At 31.8% G+C, this 21,726-nt stretch overlaps 1 protein-coding gene across 11 annotated transcripts in view; it reads right to left on the reverse strand.

Moving 5' to 3' along the window:
- The window catches only part of Dmd (dystrophin), a 2,251,111-nt gene that overhangs the window by 1,396,291 nt on the left and 833,094 nt on the right, over positions 1-21,726 (reverse strand). For all 11 annotated transcript variants that reach the window (XM_076562037.1, XM_076562042.1, XM_076562041.1 and 8 more), the window contains exons 14-17: positions 17,437-17,538; positions 17,220-17,327; positions 9,765-9,944; positions 658-833 (exon numbers count right to left, since the gene is read on the reverse strand). In XM_076562037.1, the coding sequence (XP_076418152.1) occupies positions 658-833; positions 9,765-9,944; positions 17,220-17,327; positions 17,437-17,538 (566 nt within the window). The remainder of the gene's footprint in view (positions 1-657; positions 834-9,764; positions 9,945-17,219; positions 17,328-17,436; positions 17,539-21,726) is intronic.

A 21,726-nucleotide genomic window follows, 5' to 3' on the forward strand; every position in this document is an offset into this window, starting at 1 on the left:
AGGATAGAAATTGTACTATTTTATGATTTTCATGTTAGTTCTGCCATGATTTTCATACATCCACTGATTTACATAATGCCTAACTTATCTATAGTGTCTACTTATGATTACTCACAAAAAGATCTATTAAAAATTCCAACACCTTCGAGACAAAACTTTATAAATATCAAAGAACAGGAAATCTATTCATAATTACTCCTGATTTAGGATGTGCAAATTGAGACATTCTGTTCTCATAAAGTGGCAGAATAGATTTAGCCTATTAGAGGTATACTTCTTCATGAAACTGTACTTCCCATTACTAGAAGGAAGTAATTTAATCCAAAACTAACACCTGAACAAACAGGCCCTTTTTGACAAAAAACAGAACAAAACTGGACACTTTCAGTATTAAAATGTGTCTTGTAGTTTCTTCTTTTAATTCAGAAAATAGCATTTCCATTAAGTCTTCGGTTGTTGACAAAATGATTTCTTGAGTAAACTTGAAAACTTGTCTCATTATTTTTCTCACTTTTTAACTGACATTACAAAATACCCAAGCTTTGGGAAATATGAGGCAAGTATAAAATATGACTCATGTAAATAAGTTTCCATAAGTTTCCATGCTTAAAAATGAATCTTCATCTGTGAATAAAATCATGAATAAGATGTTCTCACCTTTTTCTAATTTCAGAATCCACAGTAATTTGCCTCTTCTTTTGAGGGGGTGGTGGTGGAAGTTCCTCTTGGGCATGTTTTACCAGGATTTGTTCCCTGGTGGTCACCATAGTTACCGTTTCCATTACAGTTGTCTGTGTTAGTGACGGCTGAGTGGTGGTGACAGCCTGTGAAATCTGTGAGAAATATTGAAACAGAGGTCAGACACTGCTCAAAAGACTTTGGTAAAGACTGCTTGGAGTGGAGAAAGAAAATCATGAGAAACTGTTCCTTCTTGTTGGTAGATTGACCTTCAGATCAAACTAACACCATATTAAACCTGAATCAAATTCTTTTATCTGACTTCAGTTATGTTGACTGAAACAGAAAATCAGATGTATACAGTGACTCTTGACTGTATTGGAAAAACTTTAGGAAATAAAGGAAGCCAAGAAGGATGAGTATGCCACTATATCATTAAGGCATGCTGATTAAAGTATTCACAATATTAAGATAAATTTTACCAGAGTATCTGAGCACAATTTCTAACACCAGGGACATTGTATATGCATTTTAATAGTTTTCTAATTATTTTAGATAAAAAAGGACTTGAATGAAGACAAACCTGTAAAAAGAAATAATTATTTTAAATAGACTTTAAAATGAAAATTTTATTTCATAATGATTATTTTGTTCATTATGTATTTAAAAAGATAGTTGAACTTTGGAATAAAATGCTCTTCAATAAAAATATAAATTTTTACAATTTCAGTAAAATGATAATATAAAGTATTTCTTAACCCGTAAGTGTCTTTGAGTTTCATGTTATTCAAAATTTTAAGTTTAAATACTCTCTGTGTAAGTTACTGAATATGTTCAAATACATGAGTTTCTGAATTTATCATTAGAGACTTTTATTTTAAGGTTATACTCTCCTTCAGACCAGACATTTTTACAGAGATATAATTCACAAATTTGGCCTACTATAATATGTTATACACATAATGACAGTTGTCAGTTCCATATGTAAGCTAATACCAGATAGATAAGTTGTATAAAATGACATATTCCTTCCCTTATCTTCCTCACAATGTTCACTTTATTATGACTGTAATTTACCTCTGGCATATTAACTACAGTGCTTCCATAAGCAATTTATTTGGAAGATTTATTTCCAAAGAGGCCAAAGCAAGCCTGCATTAGTTCTTCTTTTGTCTAATAACAGAAGAAAGGTATTTGACTTCACCAAGAATTGTTTTTGGACTTTCTTGAACTTCCTAAGAAATATAAGAAAATTTGATTGTACGATCTCAGGCAGACTAAGTGTTGACTGATTCTTTCATGGGAAGAAATGTGGGGAGTCAGAAGATTTATTTCATCTTCCAAACTGGCCACAAAAGAATGAAATCCATCAACAAGTTTTCATCTGTAAATTTTGTTTCAATTGTACACATTTAAAACATTAGCCTTTGGACAGACAGCATCTTTGAACATGTTAAAGCCTTCTATTTCAGTAGTTTCTTTATGCAAACCACGCAAGCATACAAGGACTACCACAGCAAAATATCCAGCATACACCAAGAGATACTGAACTCTTCCATGTGAAAAATGCAAGTTATCTTTTATAAGCCCTTCATAAATTCATTATGCAGAATCAATCATAGAGCTATGGGCAACTTTAATTACATACTCAAATGGCAGGTTATATTAAGATTAAAGCAAGAGGCATCAATTTTAAAGTTACTTATAATATAAACTCAAATATAATTGCACCTAACAAAAAGAACATTAAATGAACACTTTAAATTTGCCTTCATTCTGAAAGAAATGTAATTTTATTAGGATTCCAAGAATCATTTTATTGTGATATTTTTTAAGTCACAAGGAAGACAATTTTACATATAATAACTAACTGCTATAAGAGAATATTTTTTCCTGAGAAGAGTAGCTATAAGTGATCTGATTACAGACTATATGAAAATATAAAGCATTTCTTTTAAAGTTATGTCATATGGCATATTTATATTTTAGTATTAGGTATTTGACTATGTAGTTGATTTCTGTTATGTTAATATCTTCTTATTCATCCTCGTTATAAAATTTAGTAGACTTGTACATGCAGGTTTAAAAGAACATGATTAATGATGAAACTACATTTTAAGAATATACACAGTCAAGGTAACCCATCTTATTATATCTTGTTTTGTCCTGTTTGTTTGTCAGCTCTTGGAGGCTTGTACTTTTCAGAAGAGGAGATGGAGGGAGGGTAGAGCTTAGGGAGAAGGGGAGAGGTGGTAGGGTGTTAGGAGGAGTGGATGGAGGCAAACCTGTGGTTTGAATGTAGTGTATGAGAGAATAATCTATTTTCAATAATAAAAAAAGAATATACACAGCCATGTAGAAAAGTGCAAAGAGTCACTTAAAAATAATAGTAGTAAAATATGGAACGACGATGGCTATATACTGTCTTTATCACAACACCATGATTAACAATATTATTTTATGTGCTTTGAGATGAAGAAATAAGAAAACAATCACACATTGACCCTGAAAAAAACAGGACAGAATTAATTATGTATAACAAATTAATTACTACTCTCCAAACCTACTCTATGTAATCAGACAATAAAACAATTGGTCATATACTAAGTTCTTCCATGACTTTGAGTAATTGAATGTAAATACTAATTATTCATTAGAATCATTATAATACAGACAGGAAAGAATTTATGGAAGCCATTTAACCTAATGTTATGCTTACTATAGAAATTTTTCTCCCAGAAGTTGAAAACTCTTTCCTTAGTATGACAGCAGAATTTTTGATTTATCAAGAATTTAACTCTAATTGGACTGTTGGTTATTTTGATGTCTAATTTCTTGAGTTCTTTATATATTCTGGATATGAGCCCTCTGTCAGATGTGGGGTTGGTGAAGATCTTTCCCCATTCTGTGGACTGTCATTTTGTCTTGTTGACCGTGTCCTTTGCCTGGCAAAAGTTCTCAGTTTCAAGAGTGGAAACACATGAACTACAAACCAATAGCTGAGGAGCCCCTATGGAACTGGATCAGGCCCTCTGGATAAGTGAGACAGTTCAGTTGATTAGCTTGAATTATTTAGGAGGCCCCCAGGCAGTGGGACTGAGACCTGTTCTTAGTGCATGAGCTGGCTTTCTGGAACCTAGGGCCTATGCTGAGACATTTTGCTCAGCCTTGATGTAGGGAGGAGGGGACTGGACCTGTCTCAACTAAATCTTCCAGGCAGAGCTGAATCCCCAGGGGAGACCTTGCCTTAAAGGAAGTGGGAATGGGGGGAGGATTGAGGGAGAAGGCTGGGGGGTGGGAGGAGGGAGGACAGGGAAATCTGCGGAGGATATGTAAAATTAAATTAATTAAAAAATTTAAAAATGATTAAAAAATTCCATCATAATAATTCATCAATTCTCTCTATGGGATTAAGGTAAAAAAGTAATTAATGCATTTTATTATAGGTGAGTAAACTATATTAAATATATGTTTACAAAATAAATTTCTGCTTATATATAACTTTAAAATATGTATAATAGATATTAAAATGTTTTGAGAAAAAGGAATTTAACTCTAAAGACAATCTACTTATTATGACTCTTCCAGGTCAGTTTTTCATTGAAATTGGAACTAAGACTGGGTAACTTGGACATTGTTTCTAAACACCAATTTTAAAGATTAAAAACTCAATAATCATGACCCTATTAAACATTGTTTTGAAGGTTTGAAATGTCAGGGATGTGTTCAAACTGTAATTAATGTGGTTGATGTGTCAAAACCAAGATTTTCTGTTTTTGTACATCAATATTACATAAAGCAATCTAAAATTATGTTATTTAGTAGATATACCATAATATTTTAAAAGTTCAATACTTATCAATTGCACATCCCCATAGGACATTTTGAAATGGGTAAAATGGAATCAATATCTTCAATATTTTATATTGTATCAGGCAATGTGATAATCACAGTAATATTTGTGAAGTATTATAAGTTCTATATGAAAAAAACCTAACTATGCAAAATAATACATGCACTAAAAATACAGTTGTGAAGGACATTTTATTTGACATGGTATAAAGCTAGACTTCTCTCAATCAACGACTTAACATATGAATTGATTTTGGTACCAAGATATGGATCTAAAGTTCTATGTCTCATGAATGTATACTGAACAACTATCACAGGAAAGGAGAGCCAACAGTAAGCACCAATAATAATTGGGTAACTAAATTTATTTTTAATATTAACTACACTGTTTTGTCACCAACAATAAGGTAACAAATCTTCTTGAATAAGAACCGGCACAGGGATTATGAGAACAATTATTGTCAAAATACTCAGAGGACATCATAAAAGTAATCATTCTTGACTTTGAAATAAAGTACTACATAATATATTTAAGAGGGTTCTTTCTGTGAAGTTCTCTCCAGTTTTATATATTTTGTTCCTCACTTCAATTTTCCTTCAGTACAAAAATATATCATAAAGGAACATACACAGTGATTTCTGAATTCATATTAAATATAAAATTTGAGCAACTTTGTTAGCAGTACCTGCAAAAATTGAAAAGCAATGGCATTTATGTTTTTCTGATTCACTTGACCTTCCACTACATATCATATGTGATGGAAGTGATGAAACATTTTATAACTAGTGATTATGAAGCATATAGTTAGGAACCATTTGTTTACACATCATTTCATTTATTTTCATTAGGCAATAAATAAATATTATAGATGGAAAATATTTTGAAGATATTTTCATAGTAAGTAAAGTTTTTTTAATAACAGAAGTCAGTCTAATTAAGTAGAATGGAAATGTTTTTTATTTTATCCATATTTCCATCTGCTCTGACATTCATGTAGATGAGATAATATAGAAATTGCTTCACTAATTTATAGATTTATACACAATTTCAAGCAAAAAGGAAGATACAACAGACATTAGAGACTAGAATATTATTGTAGAGATCAACTTGAATTATATTTTTATTTTATAAATAAAATATAAATAAAAGAGATATTGCAAGTTTCAACTCAGCCAGCCTCACTCAATCAATTTCAGTGTTTAGAGTATTTTCACTTACTGTAGGTAATGAAAGGACAGTGCAAGACTGACTGCACTTATATCCAAAGCCCTTGCCAAATTCGTACTTTCATTGCTGGTATCAAAATTATACTTAATTTCCCGAGTAACTTGAGATCTAACTTCACATTTTTCTAAGAAAATCTTTAATCTACAGAATTACCCAGAAGATGCATTAAATTTTGAAGTGGCTAAAACATGCATTTAAATAAGATGAAATCCTAAATTTAATTATATATATATATATATATATATATATATATATATATATGTATGTGTGTTTGTGTGTGTGTATATTGCCAGTTGGATTGTTAGTTGTGGATAACTTTATGGAACCAATAAAAAGTATTGTCAACAGAAAAGGTTTTAAGTGTGTGTTTTCTTTTAATTAAAATCCCTACAAAAAGGCAGCTGCTAACCAATCCTAACTACATCACCTGTATCCACAGGTTGGCATGGGACTAAGAGCTTCCTGGTATAGGTGAAAGTAACTAAACTTAGGGACCTTCCAGACTTGGTGTATTCCTTTGTGTCTCCTGTCCCTACATTCTGTCCTTAGGTTGGTCAAGAACCTGTTGAAGCCCTCCATGCTGGGGCACAGGAGCATTATGCATTCTGAACCACTGAGCCATCTTACAGCTTCTCATTTGTATTGTGGGTACATTGGAAAATTGGCTTATGATTTGTGTTACCTACATCACCATCAAAGTTGTTAAATCTGTCACAAAGACATAAAATGACACAGAATATGTATATACAATGCCATTTTATCTCTTTGAGAGAATAAAATATTGCAAGAATTAACTCAGCCTAAATCTTGAATGCAGACACATGTACACAGCATGGACATTGACTGTCATGTTCAAGGACAGGAGAATTATGAATGCTCTAGTTTCATCTTTAGGATATTTATTCTCACAATTGAAATTACTTTGAAAATGCTCATTAGCTGTGTAAAAACAAAATAAATTGTGATATCAAAATTTATGAGTCATAGCATTTTTCTTATTCCAAAGAAAGAAGTTACCTTGCTGAAAAAAGAGACTGGAAACTTCTAGATTTAACAGGGTAGATATATTCATATCTCAAGTCATCAGATACTCAACTTTTAATATATTCTACCATATTAATTATAAAGCACATAAGCCACTTATCTTTCCCAGAGAATATGATTTTAGATAAATGGCTATGATGATGCTTCAGCTCAGTTAAATTATATTTAATTTCCTTTATTAACTATACAGAAATGTTAATTATATTTCATAATTAAAATCAAGATAACAATACATTCATTAGGGTCATGGCATTTTGAAAACAAACTGTGCATATCTTAGCATGCACATTTGTAAAAGCATTAGTTGAAGACATAATCATTGTAGTTTCACAGAAGTCAATCCATGGTATGCTTTTTAGCCTCCTTTCCCATTTTAGGTATTCACACAACAAATAGTTACTATTCTACCAGTATTTGGGAACAGAAAGTATTCTATTTTCTTAGACTGTCTTTTCATCAAGTTTAACATCCCTAGCTTGTGTTCAGGTATTCTTCAGGCCAAAGTTGACTTTAACATGCAAGAGAGAAGTCTTCATACATGAGGTTCCTCCACCCCCAACACACTTAGATTTTTTTTTGCCATGCAACAGCTTCTTAAGTTCAAAATCCCTCAATGCTTTGACCTACAAAACCATCAAAGGTATAGGTACATGCATTTCTTTATGTGAGCATGATCACAGTTCCTGTAATCTCCATGACAATCCTAAAGCTTGCTTCACAGTAATGAATTTTAACTGTTACCAAACTTTGCTCATTGCTATGGGACAATGCTGTTGTACACTGGTTTAATAAAACACTAATTGGCCAGTAGCCAAGCAGGACGTATAGGCAGGGCGAGCAAAGTAAAAGAATGCTGGGAAGAGGAAGAGCAGAGTCAGGAGTCACCAGACAGAGAAAGCAAGATGTGAAAGCAGAACTGAAAACAGGTACCAAGCCACATGGCTAAACATAGATAAGAATTATGGTTTAATTTAAGTGTAAGAGCTAGTCGGTAATAAGCTTGAGCTAATGGCCAAACAGTTTAATTAATATACTGAGTGGTTATTAATTAATTAAATATTAATTATTATTAATTAATTTTAATTAATAATACTGAGTGATTATTTTATAAGTGGGCTGTGGGACTGAAAGGGCTTGGCAGGACCTGGAGAAAACTTCCAAATACAGCTCATTCTTGTTTGTTTGTTTGTTTGTTTGTTTTACAAGACAGGGTTTTATTGTGTAGCTTTGGCTATTCTTGAACTCACTCTGTAGACCAGGCTGGCCTAAAACTCACAGAGATCTGCCGGCCTCTGCTTCCTGAGTGCTGGGATTAAAGGTGTGTCCCACCACTGCCTAGCAACTTTGCTTAATCTTACAGTAATCTCTTAAAAGTCATTTTCAACACTCCTGCACTGAGTGCAAATTGTTAATGAAACTTGTTGCCTTCCTTTGTAACAGAAGAAAAATGTACAAATTTGAGTGAATCTCTTTAAAGTTAAAATCGTAACTGCAATTTTTCTTAGAATTCTTATACAATTTAGATCAAGCTGAATTTGTAGTTAGATAAAAAGCAATTAATTTTCATGTACAAGTTATTTCGTCCTTCCCATCTTTTAATTTCCATTTTCTTGTGTTGCTCTGTTTCAATATTCCTACAAACTAATAACCTCAAGCAAAGCCTTGAGTTGACTCTGTGATTGCATGATTTGTGAAAGTTCTTGAGGAAAAACAAAGACATGAATATATGAAAAGCTTTAGGCATATTGTTACAGGACAAAGCAAAAAAAAAACTGACAAAATTATACTTCCAAAAATATATTTGTAAAAAGTGGTATCTTCTGAATTAGTTTTATCAAATAATACTGACCTTTACAATACTATATTTAAGAATTTTATTGTCATTGTAATTTATGGAGCCAATGAGAACATATAGGAATGACAACACTTCTGAATTAAAACATTTCAAAGTTACTAGTGCTTCATGTTTTCAGATACCTACAATACTGCAAAATATCCATAGGCAAGTCATATACAATAAAAACATTAAATTATGACTATCTATATAATTTGTTTAATGGAAAACAAAGGAGATTTTTAGTTATAAAATGACATGAGAAATGATGTTTATATATCCACTCCTTTCTTATTTTAAATATTAATTTCAATTTGAAAGGAAGATGTAAGTATAATTGAAAATCATGAATGAGAGCTGATGTTTTTCTGCAATTGTGTTTCAAGATACATTATCTTAATATTTTTCTTCATATTTCAACTAGTATTTTTAAATTCTGCATAGCAGTTATCAAGTCTCAGGAAGACAATTTCTCTGTACTTAACTCAAAATAGGAGAAATACCTGCCTAAAATCTATTAAGTATAGTCATTGTTATAATAGTGGTATGTATATGAATAATGAGCTATAAATTGTGATCAATTATCAAGAAACTTTTATGATTAAATGTAATGGGAAAGATTATGTTAAATATTATCATACATAAGTGTTTTGAATACCCACCCATTATACCATTATCTACCCATAACAGCAAAATATTTTCAAAATACCAGTATTTCCTAAAATTAGCAAAATAGCAAAATCTCACAACATAAACTGATATTACATTGTTACTGTGACTTAGCTACTTTTTCTTATCTAAATTTATGTTTATGTAACAGCTGGTGCGATAACACAATGGACATGATAATACAATTCCCTAGTATTCTGTTTAATTACTTCAACATTCAGTTTTCCATTCCTAGGGAACCAGTAGGATAGCAATAAGTTCATTCAATTGGCTCTCATACATCTGCCTTTCCCTAGTTCTCTAATACCAGTAAAAGCAAGGTAACCATGTTTTTAATTCAGCTGAACACTGGTAAAGGATTAAACTCATGCCATACTTGGGGTCATGAAAGTATTTTTTGTCTTAATGTAGTTCTCAAATATTTCCCGGATAATTTTCAATATATTTCATATCACTTACTTGTGTTGAACTCTTTTCAAGTTTTTGTGCTAAATTATCCCAACGTTGTGCAAAGTTTTCCATCCAGATTTCCATCTTTTGAGTCACTGACTTATTTCTCAGTGCTGAAAGGAGATCTTCGTTGAGTGAACTGAGTTTTTCCATGGTTTGTCTTTTCTTTTCTAGATCTATTTTTAACATCTGTCAAAACAAGAGCAATCATGGAATTAAGTCTGGGTCTTAGAATACTATAATTCAATCACTTGCATGTCTTTGCTCCCTTGTATAGCTGAGAAAATGCTGTAAATGCAGCTGCACAGTGTCAAAGGCCTATAAAACTCTAGGTAGAACAATGCAATCTAAATATACTATCTTAGAAATCTGAAGATTAAAAACAAAACATCAGATGTAGACTAAACATCTAAAATTTCACTTTAACATATTTGAAGGAATGCCAAACAAAAAGACACAGTCACCCCAATAGGAAATCAACATGTACACACTTTTTTTTTAACATTTGAAGATGGATGGCTTTTAGGTATTGCTGAATTTCTTTCTCTCTTTTTTTAATTGCTGAATTTCTTAACTGCTTATTAAATTCAAATGAATACTATCATTAGTTAGGGCCATTGTTGAGTGGAGAAAACATGAATGGTTACAGGCCTTTGAATTCAGAAATGCTCTGTTCATTTGGCCAAAACTGAAGTATTTTTTTAATCACAATTTTAACACTCCCCTATCTGTTAGTAGAAACTGTATTGTTCTATGGTTTCCTAAATTTAATGTTTATTTGTAACCATTAGTCATTCAAAATGTGGTTATTTGTGTGATTATTTGCTTTTTTATCTGTTTGTGTGTGGGGCCTTGGGTACTGAACACATTGTGTCTTATGCATGTGCTCTACTACTGCATCAGACACTCAGTCCTTGAGTTACTATTTTCTAAACTATTTTAAACCCAATTAAATAAAGTGACTAAGTCACTGAATATGAATCAAATCCTTCAGAATGTCTTTGCTTACTTTCTAAATGCTTGTGTATTATATTAAGTAATTGTTATACTTTTTATAGATTCAGAATTGATGCAGATGGTTTTTCCTGCCTGCAGGTTTCTTTGGAATAGATAAACAAAGTGTGAAATCGGTAGATTATCTACTAAGGTCATCCTTCACAAAAAGGAATAAAATTTCTAGTTATCAAATGCTAGTCTGTATATTTGTTTATAAACAGAGAAAAGCAAAACATAAAATAAGATTATTTTGCAGTCTTTCAACAGCCCCATTCTACTGGCAGTAAGGATAGTGAATATCAACTAAACTATGATACCTTTCTAAATCAAATACATGTTTACTTAAGAACAACTAGCATTATATATGACCCAAGAAATTATCATGAAGCAGATGTACCAAATGTCACAGACCAAAATGTCATGCAGAGAGTAATCAATACAACCCCCTACAAGGGACATTTTATGCAACTTATTTTGGCATGCCACCTGCATTGACAGCTATGAAGTGCAGAATGTTCTAGTGTCTCCTTCAATTAGCTTACCCTTTTGTTAGAAGCTGTTTTACTTGGAGAATTTTATGAGCAGCCTTCATGCCATACTATGGAGGGATACAAGTTGTGAAGCTCATTTCTAATTTTTTATTAATAATTTCTATTTTCTCCATTTGAAAATTATTATAATCTAAAGTATTAATTGAGATATAACCTGAATTCATAACAAATCTATCAATGTCATAGCACAGTCCTACATAGGACTGGGGAATTTGCTTTGCTAAAATCATGTTAGATTTCCATTAAGTTTAAGTACATTCTTATACTAGTAGTAAAGCCATAGTTTACGTTACCTAAGTGGGACTGAAAGTCAAATTTGAATTCTACTGTAAATCCTTCCAATTCTTTTATGGAAGATGTCTCATTTTCATTGTTTTCTCTTAATTAATGTTGTCATGTATTTATTTTATTGTAAGAAACTATAGCTTCTTAATTTTTATAACATGCTCTTATTTTTTTCATTTAAAATGGAAAGACATAAACTTACTCATCATTGACTTATTTTCTCAAACTTAAGGAAGAATTTTAAATACCCATATGTGTAGACATAGAAGGTGCACCTACTATTAAAGCTACATAGGCAATGATTTAAACATTTTGCTGGGGGAATATGAAATTCATGCTTAAAGAAGACTGTTTGAATATATATATATATATATATATATATATATATATATATATAATCGAATTTAGCTTCAACAGTGGGTGCACCTTCTATCTCTACACACATGGCTACTTAAAATTCTTCCTTAAGCTTTGAGAAAAAGATCCATCCTAGTTCTGCCTAAATAAATGTAACTAAGATGCCTAGGTCAATATTAAAGCAAACAAAAAAGCATTTAGCAAAAATCACAAAAATTAAAGTCACATTTAAAATTACAAATGCAGAAAGCACACTAAAGGTAAATTGGAAGCAACAGATTTCATGTGGAAGTTTAGAGGACAACTTGCAGACAGGGTTTCTCTCCTTCTACCATTTAGGTCATGGAAATTAATCTTCATGCTAGCCAGCAGCATCTTTACCTTAGAAGCCAGATGACCAGCCCAATATGAGTTTTTAAAAATGACTGTGGCCAATTAGTTATTTAGACTCAATTTCTTCTTCTATTTTTCCCTGTCTCTCTGTGTGTTTCCCCAGTGTCTCTCCCTCCCCCTTGTCTTCTTTTTGTTACCTTCCAGTTTCTGAAAGGACTCTTTCACAATAACGAGTAATTGGAGGGAAAATAAATCTGTAGCAATACTAGATGTGTTTGATTGTAAATTTTAAATTATCTTCTTCTGTGTATCCTTAAGGTGAATTGTTTTGTTCATATGAGTACTACACTTACCTCTCTGTGTGACTCTGCTTGGATTTTATATTTAGGGTCTCCCTAATTGTTCCTGGCCTGTAATCTGCTATGTAAACTATGTTAGCCTAGAACTTGAAGTGATTTTAGCTCTTCCTCTCATGTGGTAGTATTCCAACCATGGGCCACCATGCCCTGCTTGCATGTCATATTAATCTTGAATCTAATGTGTATATCCTAATAACTATGCTTTAATTATCCCAAAGTAATAGAAGCAAAAGAATATTCATAAATAAGGAGTTAAGGCTAAGTCTGTGGATGTTAAGGACACAGAGAGTACTTCCTGAATTTTTGTTGAGGAAGATATGGAATCTGAACTCAATTTCAGAAGCTCAGAACAAATAAGAAGGAAAGAACCAACTGCACAAAGTTGTCCTGTATCACCACAGGAGTGATGTCCCATATCCATGTAATATAACCACACACATGCATGTGCACACTCAAGTCAAGTTTTTAAAATGTTTAGGAAGCAAAAGAAAACTCTGAAAAGCTTACACAAGGCTAGGACAATAAAAGAAGATAAACATTTCATTTTCACAAAAGCCCAGTACCTAGACCTGCTTTTTAACCTTACAGGAAGCCACAGTACGTAAATCAGGTCGAGTCAGTAGTAAATGGAGAAAAGAGACATATTATGCTGTTCAGTAGAGAAGAGAGTAGACAAGTTCTACCTGGTCAAGGTTAGAAGATGAATTGAATTTGAAATGTGATATACAATTACAAAAGGTACAGGAAACCTTCACCCTCTTCTCACCAGGAGTATGTACAGGAGGATAATGCCAGATAATGCCATCACAATTTCTCTTACACTGGAGAAATTGAATAATGCATCGATTTTTTTCTGCAGTGATTTATGGAAAAAAATATATGAAGTAGTCCATTCCATTCCAAACACCTGTTTCAGTACTGCAGTAGGTTGGATGATTACAGTGTCCCCAAACTTCAGAGAATATTAGAATCATATAGTATGCTCATTAAAATACAGATTCCTGGCTCCTCCTTGCAGAACATACAAGTCATCACACTTGGGAAGAACCTAAGAATTTGTATTTCTTTATATTTGTAAGAATATTATATATATATATATATATATATATATATATATATATATATATATATATATATTTGTGATGCTGAAACCACTGACTTAAGGAACATATTTTTGAAAGCATTGATTTTATTAAGATAAATTCATTTAGACTCATCAGAAGAATTGCTTTCATGGCACCAAATCAGTATAAAACAATACTTTCCACAAAGACTTTCTGAGCTTTCACATGCACAGATAAATAAACAGCCTTTTTGAAAGGCTTGGGTGATATACTCTTGCATCTGTATATTTCTGAGTGTTGTCCTTTTTTGGACAAACAGCAACAGTCTCCAGAGCAGATTTCCTCTGGAGATGGGCTTTCCTGGGATAATTTATACAATTTAATAAGTCCTAGAATTCACCTCATAAAGCCTGAATTTTCTCTTCTCTTTAGTTTTTAATATTTGGATCAGAAAAATATAGACAGTTTTATTTATGTATATCACTGATCTAGAATAAATGAAATACCAAACCTTCCAGATAAAAACCCTAAAAAAAGTATTCAAAAATTAACCAGGTTATTAGTGATAATATTTCAAAAGAAATTTTACTGATTGTAAATAAAAGAGAAATTTAGAGCACTGAATCAATACCTAGGCATATAGTAGGAACTGGTAACAGATGGTACCTGTTTTGGGTCTCAGATTGTGACATATTTTAATGAACATTAAATTCTTATTCACTGCCTGAGTCAGCAGGGGAATTTTACCTCCAATTCTAGTCCAGCTGTCAGGTTTTGTTAATTGGCTTAAACTATCAAATGGTAAGACTTATACAAAATATATTTTCACTTTGTTCATAGCTAAGGTGACATAATATGAATTTTAATCACATTCAGATTTTATTGAGACTTCACTAAGAATTTTCATTGTCCTGAGTCTGGGAAAGTCTTTTATTCACAAAATGCCACATAGTAGCATATGATGTTTGGAAGTGACAGTTTGGAATCACAGCTACTTTGTTTCCAGTAAAGTAAATGATATGAGGAGTTTAAAAATAGCTTGAGAGGCCTGGACCTGAGTCTAGATGTCTTAGTGCTTATTGTAACTCAGCTACTAGTGTTATATAATCCCTGCTATATGGCATGCCTAGACTTCAATTTCCTCTTCTAAAATCAACTAAGTAGCTTATCTGACAGATCTATAACTTGTAATTCAATTGAAGATATACTAGCTTTATGGCATTTGGACTTTGTCACTTGGTTGCTTCCTAACAACAACTTTATTGATTAGTAAAGCTAATCAGAAGTATAGATAGTAACTAGCTATCTATATTGGTATCTGTAATTATACAAAATGAATTAATAATACTCTGATATAATACATTCTGGATATGACTGTCCAATAAATCTCAGATGCTCTGCTATCATTTGGCCTTGATGTTTCTTCATAAAGAGATGAAATCTATTTGCTTTTCATGAGAACTGGGCAGATTTATGACTGCTTCAACCAAGTAGAAAAGCACTGATGCTAAATAATTTTTAGGTTAAGTCACGGTTGCAGGAATAATCTGTGTGTGAATTCTGAGTACTCGAAGCACTCATGCTATGATGACAGCAAACAAAACAATGGCAAAGAGGTTTAGTCAGAAACCGCGGAATTTCAAGCATCCATGCTGAGGTAGCACAAGATATTAATGAAAGAGCAATTTCAGATTATTCTAGTTCCTACTCACTTATATACTGAGAGTCTAAATATTGAGAAACAGAGATGAATCATCCCATTCTGTACATACTGAGTGATAGTGATCTACAAAACCCATGAAGATAATATAAAATTCACATGTCTTTTAAAAATTCAAGTTATATGCTATATAGTAATTCTAAAGACCACCAACTCTCACCTTTTCAGTCTTCTGAATTAAGTGTTCTACAGTCTTTATTTCTTATAGAGATTTCTCTAACTGGAACTATACAGTAACTACTTATTGAAAGATTAATATGTGTGATTCACCATTCTGAAGGCTAAGGGCATGACAGTAAACAGAAAACAGAATGTCCATATTCACAGGATTTGTCAACTTGCCACAAACCTAGACATAGCTGGGGAGAGATTATCTCAATTGAGGTAGTGATTCTATCATGATGTCCTGGAGTCATGTCTGTGAAGCATTTGCTTGATTGATAATTGGTGGGGGCAGTCCCAATACAGGGTGGGTGGTCTTGGGTGCTATAAGAAAGGTGACTGGGCAAAAGCCAATAATCAGCATTCCTCCATGGCCTCTATTTCAATTCAGAATATTCTTATATTTATCAGAGTGCATGACTAAATTGTCATAATTACTTGTCAACCATTTATTGAGCCAAAGGATTCATCTTTTGTTTGAAAAGATGATTTCCACACATTTCTTGCCTAAGGATATGGAAGCAATGTATCCTGTCCTCTAGAAAAGTATAAACTTTACTCAATTGGCCCTTCTATCTTTGTGGCAAATTGCAATGTATACAATGCTCTTCTTAATAATATTTTTTAAACTTTCTTTTGATAAAAAGTCTTATGTATCCAAGGCTGACCTGGAACTTTCACTGTGTTGTGAAGGATAAGCTTGAGATCCCGATCCCCCTGCTTCTACCTCCAAGTGCTGGCATTATGGGTGTGTACCAAAGTGCACAATTTATGTGGTGCTGGAGGTCTAATGGAGGAATTGCTACATGCTAGGCAAACACTTCACCCAATGAGCTCTATCCACAGACTTATTCTGACTCTTATGATGTCATGTTTTCTCTTCTTACATTCTTGAATTCTAATCCTTATTAAGATTTCTTTGTACTCTGTCCTTCACTCAATTGTACATATTGCCTGAATTTCTGCCCTTTTTATTTATTATTTTACAGCACCCAGTCTCTCTGCACCATGTTTACCTGTCCTCCAAGAATTAACTAGTTAGGTATCAATTTCTGAGAGTCTGGTACATCTGTTGACAAGTAGGTGTTTTCACATAGATGTGGTAGTTTCATCTTAACATAGGTAAAACTAAGTTACCATTATTTTCATTCAGGTATTTTCTCCTTCGTTCTCCTATTAGGCTACCTAACCTTGAATCCAGTCTCCTAACTGAGAAGTTTATGTACTATCTACACTATTTATTTTTTTTTTTGTCAAACAAATGTTCAGTTCCATAGATGGGAGGATAATTATGTTGTATTCTTTTTATGAACTACTCCAAGGATTACCTTTAGGTCTGTCTTTTTAAAATATGTTGTTTAAAATTTATATGGAAAGCAAACAAATGATTCTTAGTGTTGCTTTTAATTTAACAGAATTTTTACTCTGGGTATGCCTATAAAACCTACTTAAAAATAATTTTAAAGCATGTCTATAACTTTTTCAACTTTGATTAAGAACAGTACAGATAACAACTGTGAATAATCTGTAATCTAAGCATAAAAATGACTGTGGTTTAAGACAAGACAAAATAGACAATGTTCAAAAGTAATTGTATTATTGAGTTTCAAAAATTATTGAAAGCAAAATAGACCTACAGATATTTTTTGAAGACTTGATACCATTTCATTTCGATCTTTAAAGCCGCTTGTTTCAATCTTCTTCATTGCATCTTCTTTTTCTGAAAGCCATGTGCTAAAACGGCACTGAAAGGGATCAAAGAAGAATTATTTAAAATAGATCCTTTTGTTACTTGTCCAATTTAACACCTCTTCAGTTTCATGAAAGCCCCAATTTCCTCCTACAAAAACGCACCTGTTCTTCAGTAAAACGCTGCCATTTTAGAAGAATATCTTGTAAAAGAACCCAGCGCTCTTCAGTCCACCTGCAGATATTTGCCCATCGATCTCCCAATACCTGAAGATGGGGGAAATCAATCACATTATTAAAGAGTTGTAACACAATCTCATTTAAAATGGTAGGGATGCTTTAACAAAGTATCCTATTTTGAATCTCCTCTAAAGAATAGCTCTTCTGTTTCTGCTCATAATGAGGTAAGCAATATGCCTTTTATATCCTTTCAGATTACTTCACTCTTTCTTCCAACTTTCATTCAAAAGCAGAGATATTTGAATGCAATCTAAAGTAGTTATCCAACCATTTTTTGAATGTCTCTATAAGTGTTAAATAGAAAAAAATAAAATGGAGAATCATAAAGGATCAATATACAATATAAAACATATCAAAATATTATACCATGTACCATATAGATGAACAACTCTTATGTGCAAAAGACAGAAAAGATTTTCCAATGAGAACATCTAAAACAAATGTCTCCTTTAGATCTGAAAATATACCCTTTGAAGTAAATGTCTAAATATTAGACACAAAGCAAAAGTAAAAATTCTTATTTTAATAATGCACCAGTAATTAGAGTTGTCTAAAGAAAATTCTTAGTCATTTTTAGTTTTCTATGCATTGATTGTTTCTATTATTTGATTATTAAAAAATTCTTGATTATTATTAGAAAAGTATCAAATCTTCTGTCTGTTAAATACAACAGTGAGAAAATACTGCTGTTCTCTGAAAAATAGCTGTCATATATTTACTGTGTCCTTTGTGTCTACGTATATACACTATTTTAATATGTAACATAAACCAAAATAATTGACAATATTTTTGAATTGGAGAATATTATAATGTTTTATATATTGGAGAATAAATGTTACAGTGTTTTATGTTACAAAATTGTGTCATTTACTTTAAGGACTTCAGAGCCTCAAGTTTTTAAATTTTTACTCTTTTTTTCATATAAATGTTATTTTCTCATAGCAACTGGATCACTATAGCTAGACATATTATAAAATCTGTTATATATTACATAAAATCAGAGTAATGGAAAGTATAATTCCTATTTTTGAAACAATGTAACTAAAATGTATAGAAATTATAAAGTGTTTCCTATTTAGCTCATTCCATATTTTGAAATAATATCTCATCACAATATCTACCATTTTTGCATCAATTTACTCACTTTAAAAATGTTAATGTTTGAGTCAAACACTGCAAACGTATATAATACCAAGGAAATATTTACACATTGGTAAGTGGCTTGAAGATCAAAATACTTTCAAAATTGTTTCATCTACCTTTATTTCTAAGTGGAAATTCCATTTATGAGGAAGCAGCAAATGGCAAACATTTTACTATATTATTATAGCTGTTCAGTAGCAAATGAGTTTTCAGATTTTTCTGCAGAAATGTCAATAAAAATTTTATTGCTATCATCATAATGTAACTTATTTTCTTTGTTTTATGGTTTCATTTCTAGTCAGCTCCTTTTGAATTACATTTGTTGATTATAGAAACCATATCAGCAAGAAAGCAATGCAACACAATCATAAGAAATATACCAACTTAAATCAATTGCATCAACTACTTTAAACCAATGAGTTATTACAAAGAAGCTTTGGGGTTTTCTAAATGTAATGATTATTTAAAATTTTAAAATTTTTAATTATAATCATTTCTAAAACTAAAGAATTTAGATGTAGTTATCATTTTTGTACTTTTCTCAGTAGTGTTACAAGTAAAACAAATACAGCACTATGAAGGAGCATTTTCAAATTACATCTCTATAAATTAATTATATAGTTTATTGATTTTAGTAGGACAGCCTATATAGTACAATAAAAGGTTTCATCATAATATTGTCTACAAATACTTGACATATTTAAAAAAATACAAGAAATACTTGATATACAATTTGTTACACATTTTATGAATTCTAAAGCAGTGATAATTAAACATTCTTTTAGGTACCTAACTGAACTATTTATGACAACTATTTCAAGAATGTCATTTAAAATACTATTTGTGTCCAAATAATGATTGAATTGATAATTCATTGTTTTAGATTTGATTTACCCACTATGTGTCTTAGAGTTTATAACTTCAAGTTTATTCATAAATCATGAATTTATTAATTTTTATTGAAAAACCTAATGTACCAAGCATAACACAACAAAAGTATTCACTGAATTATACCTCAAATTTTTGTTTCAACGTTACACTCTGCCTTTAGCTTAAAGTATACTTCTATTTATCAAGACCTCATTTAAATCATAGTTTATTTTAAAATGGATCTTTGTGATTGGACTCTAAATCACTTTTACTTGTATCCCTAAAAACGAAATTCTGCAGATAAAGATCAGGCATGTGCACATAGAACAGACACCATATACAGGAAGATGGCAGTCCCCTAATATTCAAACTTATAAGACTCTCCCAATACTCTTGATCTTAGACTTCTCGCATACTGAACAATAAGAACATACATTAACTAGATTAAAAGAGCCTCTGGGATATTTTCTATTATGGATTCCTCACAAACATAAAACATACATGAGATATACTGATTATTTTATAAGGAATGTATAGCTAAATCATTTATACTCCTTTGAAAAAACTATGAAACAGTATGATGGACTGTACAGTGTTTCACCTTCAGAAAGGTATGAGAGCCTCACAAATTATTAAATTTTGCTTAGAAATGGCTTTTGCTTCAAATCTTCTATGAGCTTCCTATTGACAGCTATTTTACTCTTTTGCAATCAAAGACATTTTGAAAAGATGTTTGATCATGAAATCTATTATTTAAACAGTTTTAGTAGTACATTTCATGGTTTAAGTCTGTCTTATTTTTGACAAATGCTCAATAAATTGACTCAAAATCATTTGTGCTGCAATATGTATTAACTTAACAGTTTATGGTGATCTTTGTATAAATAGTAAGGAAAGTAGAAATATTTTTGTATTGTATATATTTAATATATATATTTGTATATATATATATACATATATATATATAAATATCCAAATAACACCCAGCAGTATACAGAGATATATGGTGGTTACTGAAATTTATAGATTTATCTGTGCATTGCTTTAAAATATTGACCTTCATTAATATTCACATATTGCAACGAAACACTGGGAAGATTATCACTCATCTCTAGAATCTATCAAAATCACTTATTTATGTTATTGCTTGAATGACAGTAACAAAGTTATTAAACAAGTATAAATGATTTGATCAAACAGTATGGATAGTAAGCTAAATAATTTTTAAGTAACAACAGCATAAGTATTGAAACAGTCTGTAGAGGAAAATGATGTATATTTACTCCAATGTCCCCTTTAAGTGCAAGAATCCCTTAAGGGTTTAGAAATAATGCATGTATCTGTGGTGCTAGATAAACATTGTAAACATAAATGCAAAAGCAGTGAATCATAACATATGCAAAGTGAGAAAAATAAATTTAGTTCTATTTATATTCTCATTTAGGTTCAGCCATAGTAAGCTTAAAGGTCAGTTCCCTTGCTCTAACACATTTTCATGGACTAAAAAAATCATAATTCTGTGGTGATATTGTGTTCCCCAATATATTGTGTACCCTAATAAAGTTATCTTGGGTCAGAGAACAGAACAGCCACTAGATATAGAGGCCAGAAAATGGTGGCACAGACACCTTTAATCCTAGCATTCCAAAGGCATGTTCAAAACCACACTGGAAACAGCCAGGCATGGTGACTCACGCCTTTAATTCCAGGAAGTGATGGCAGGAAGCAGAAAGGTATATAAGGCGTGAGAACCAGGAACTAGAGCTGTCTAAGCTTTTAGGCTTTTGAGCAGCAGTTCAGCTGAGATCCATTTGGATGAGGACAGAGGCTTCCAGTCTGAGGAAACAGGATTAGCTTAGGTATTGGCAAAGTGAGGAAGCTGTGACTTGTTCTGCTTCTCTGATCTTCCAGCATTCACCCCAATCCCAGGCTCCAGGTTTGATTTTATTAATAAGAACTTTTAAAATTTGTCTACATAGCTCCATTTTTAGTTATGCTCAAATTTACATTTGAGAGGGTTTTTTCCTATCACTTTATTCATATCTTATATTGCTATCCAAATCAAGAACATTTGTTGTCTGGATCCCATTGTTTGGTTTAGTTGCTTTTTCAAAGCACATGTAAAAAAGGGTCAAAAGAACATTTGGGTAAATTACAAGAATTTGACAAGCCTGGGAGGTAAAACTTAAGCACAGCAATACT

The sequence above is a fragment of the Peromyscus maniculatus genome, chromosome X (assembly GCF_049852395.1).
Source record: "Peromyscus maniculatus bairdii isolate BWxNUB_F1_BW_parent chromosome X, HU_Pman_BW_mat_3.1, whole genome shotgun sequence".
Classification (NCBI taxonomy): domain Eukaryota; kingdom Metazoa; phylum Chordata; class Mammalia; order Rodentia; family Cricetidae; genus Peromyscus; species Peromyscus maniculatus.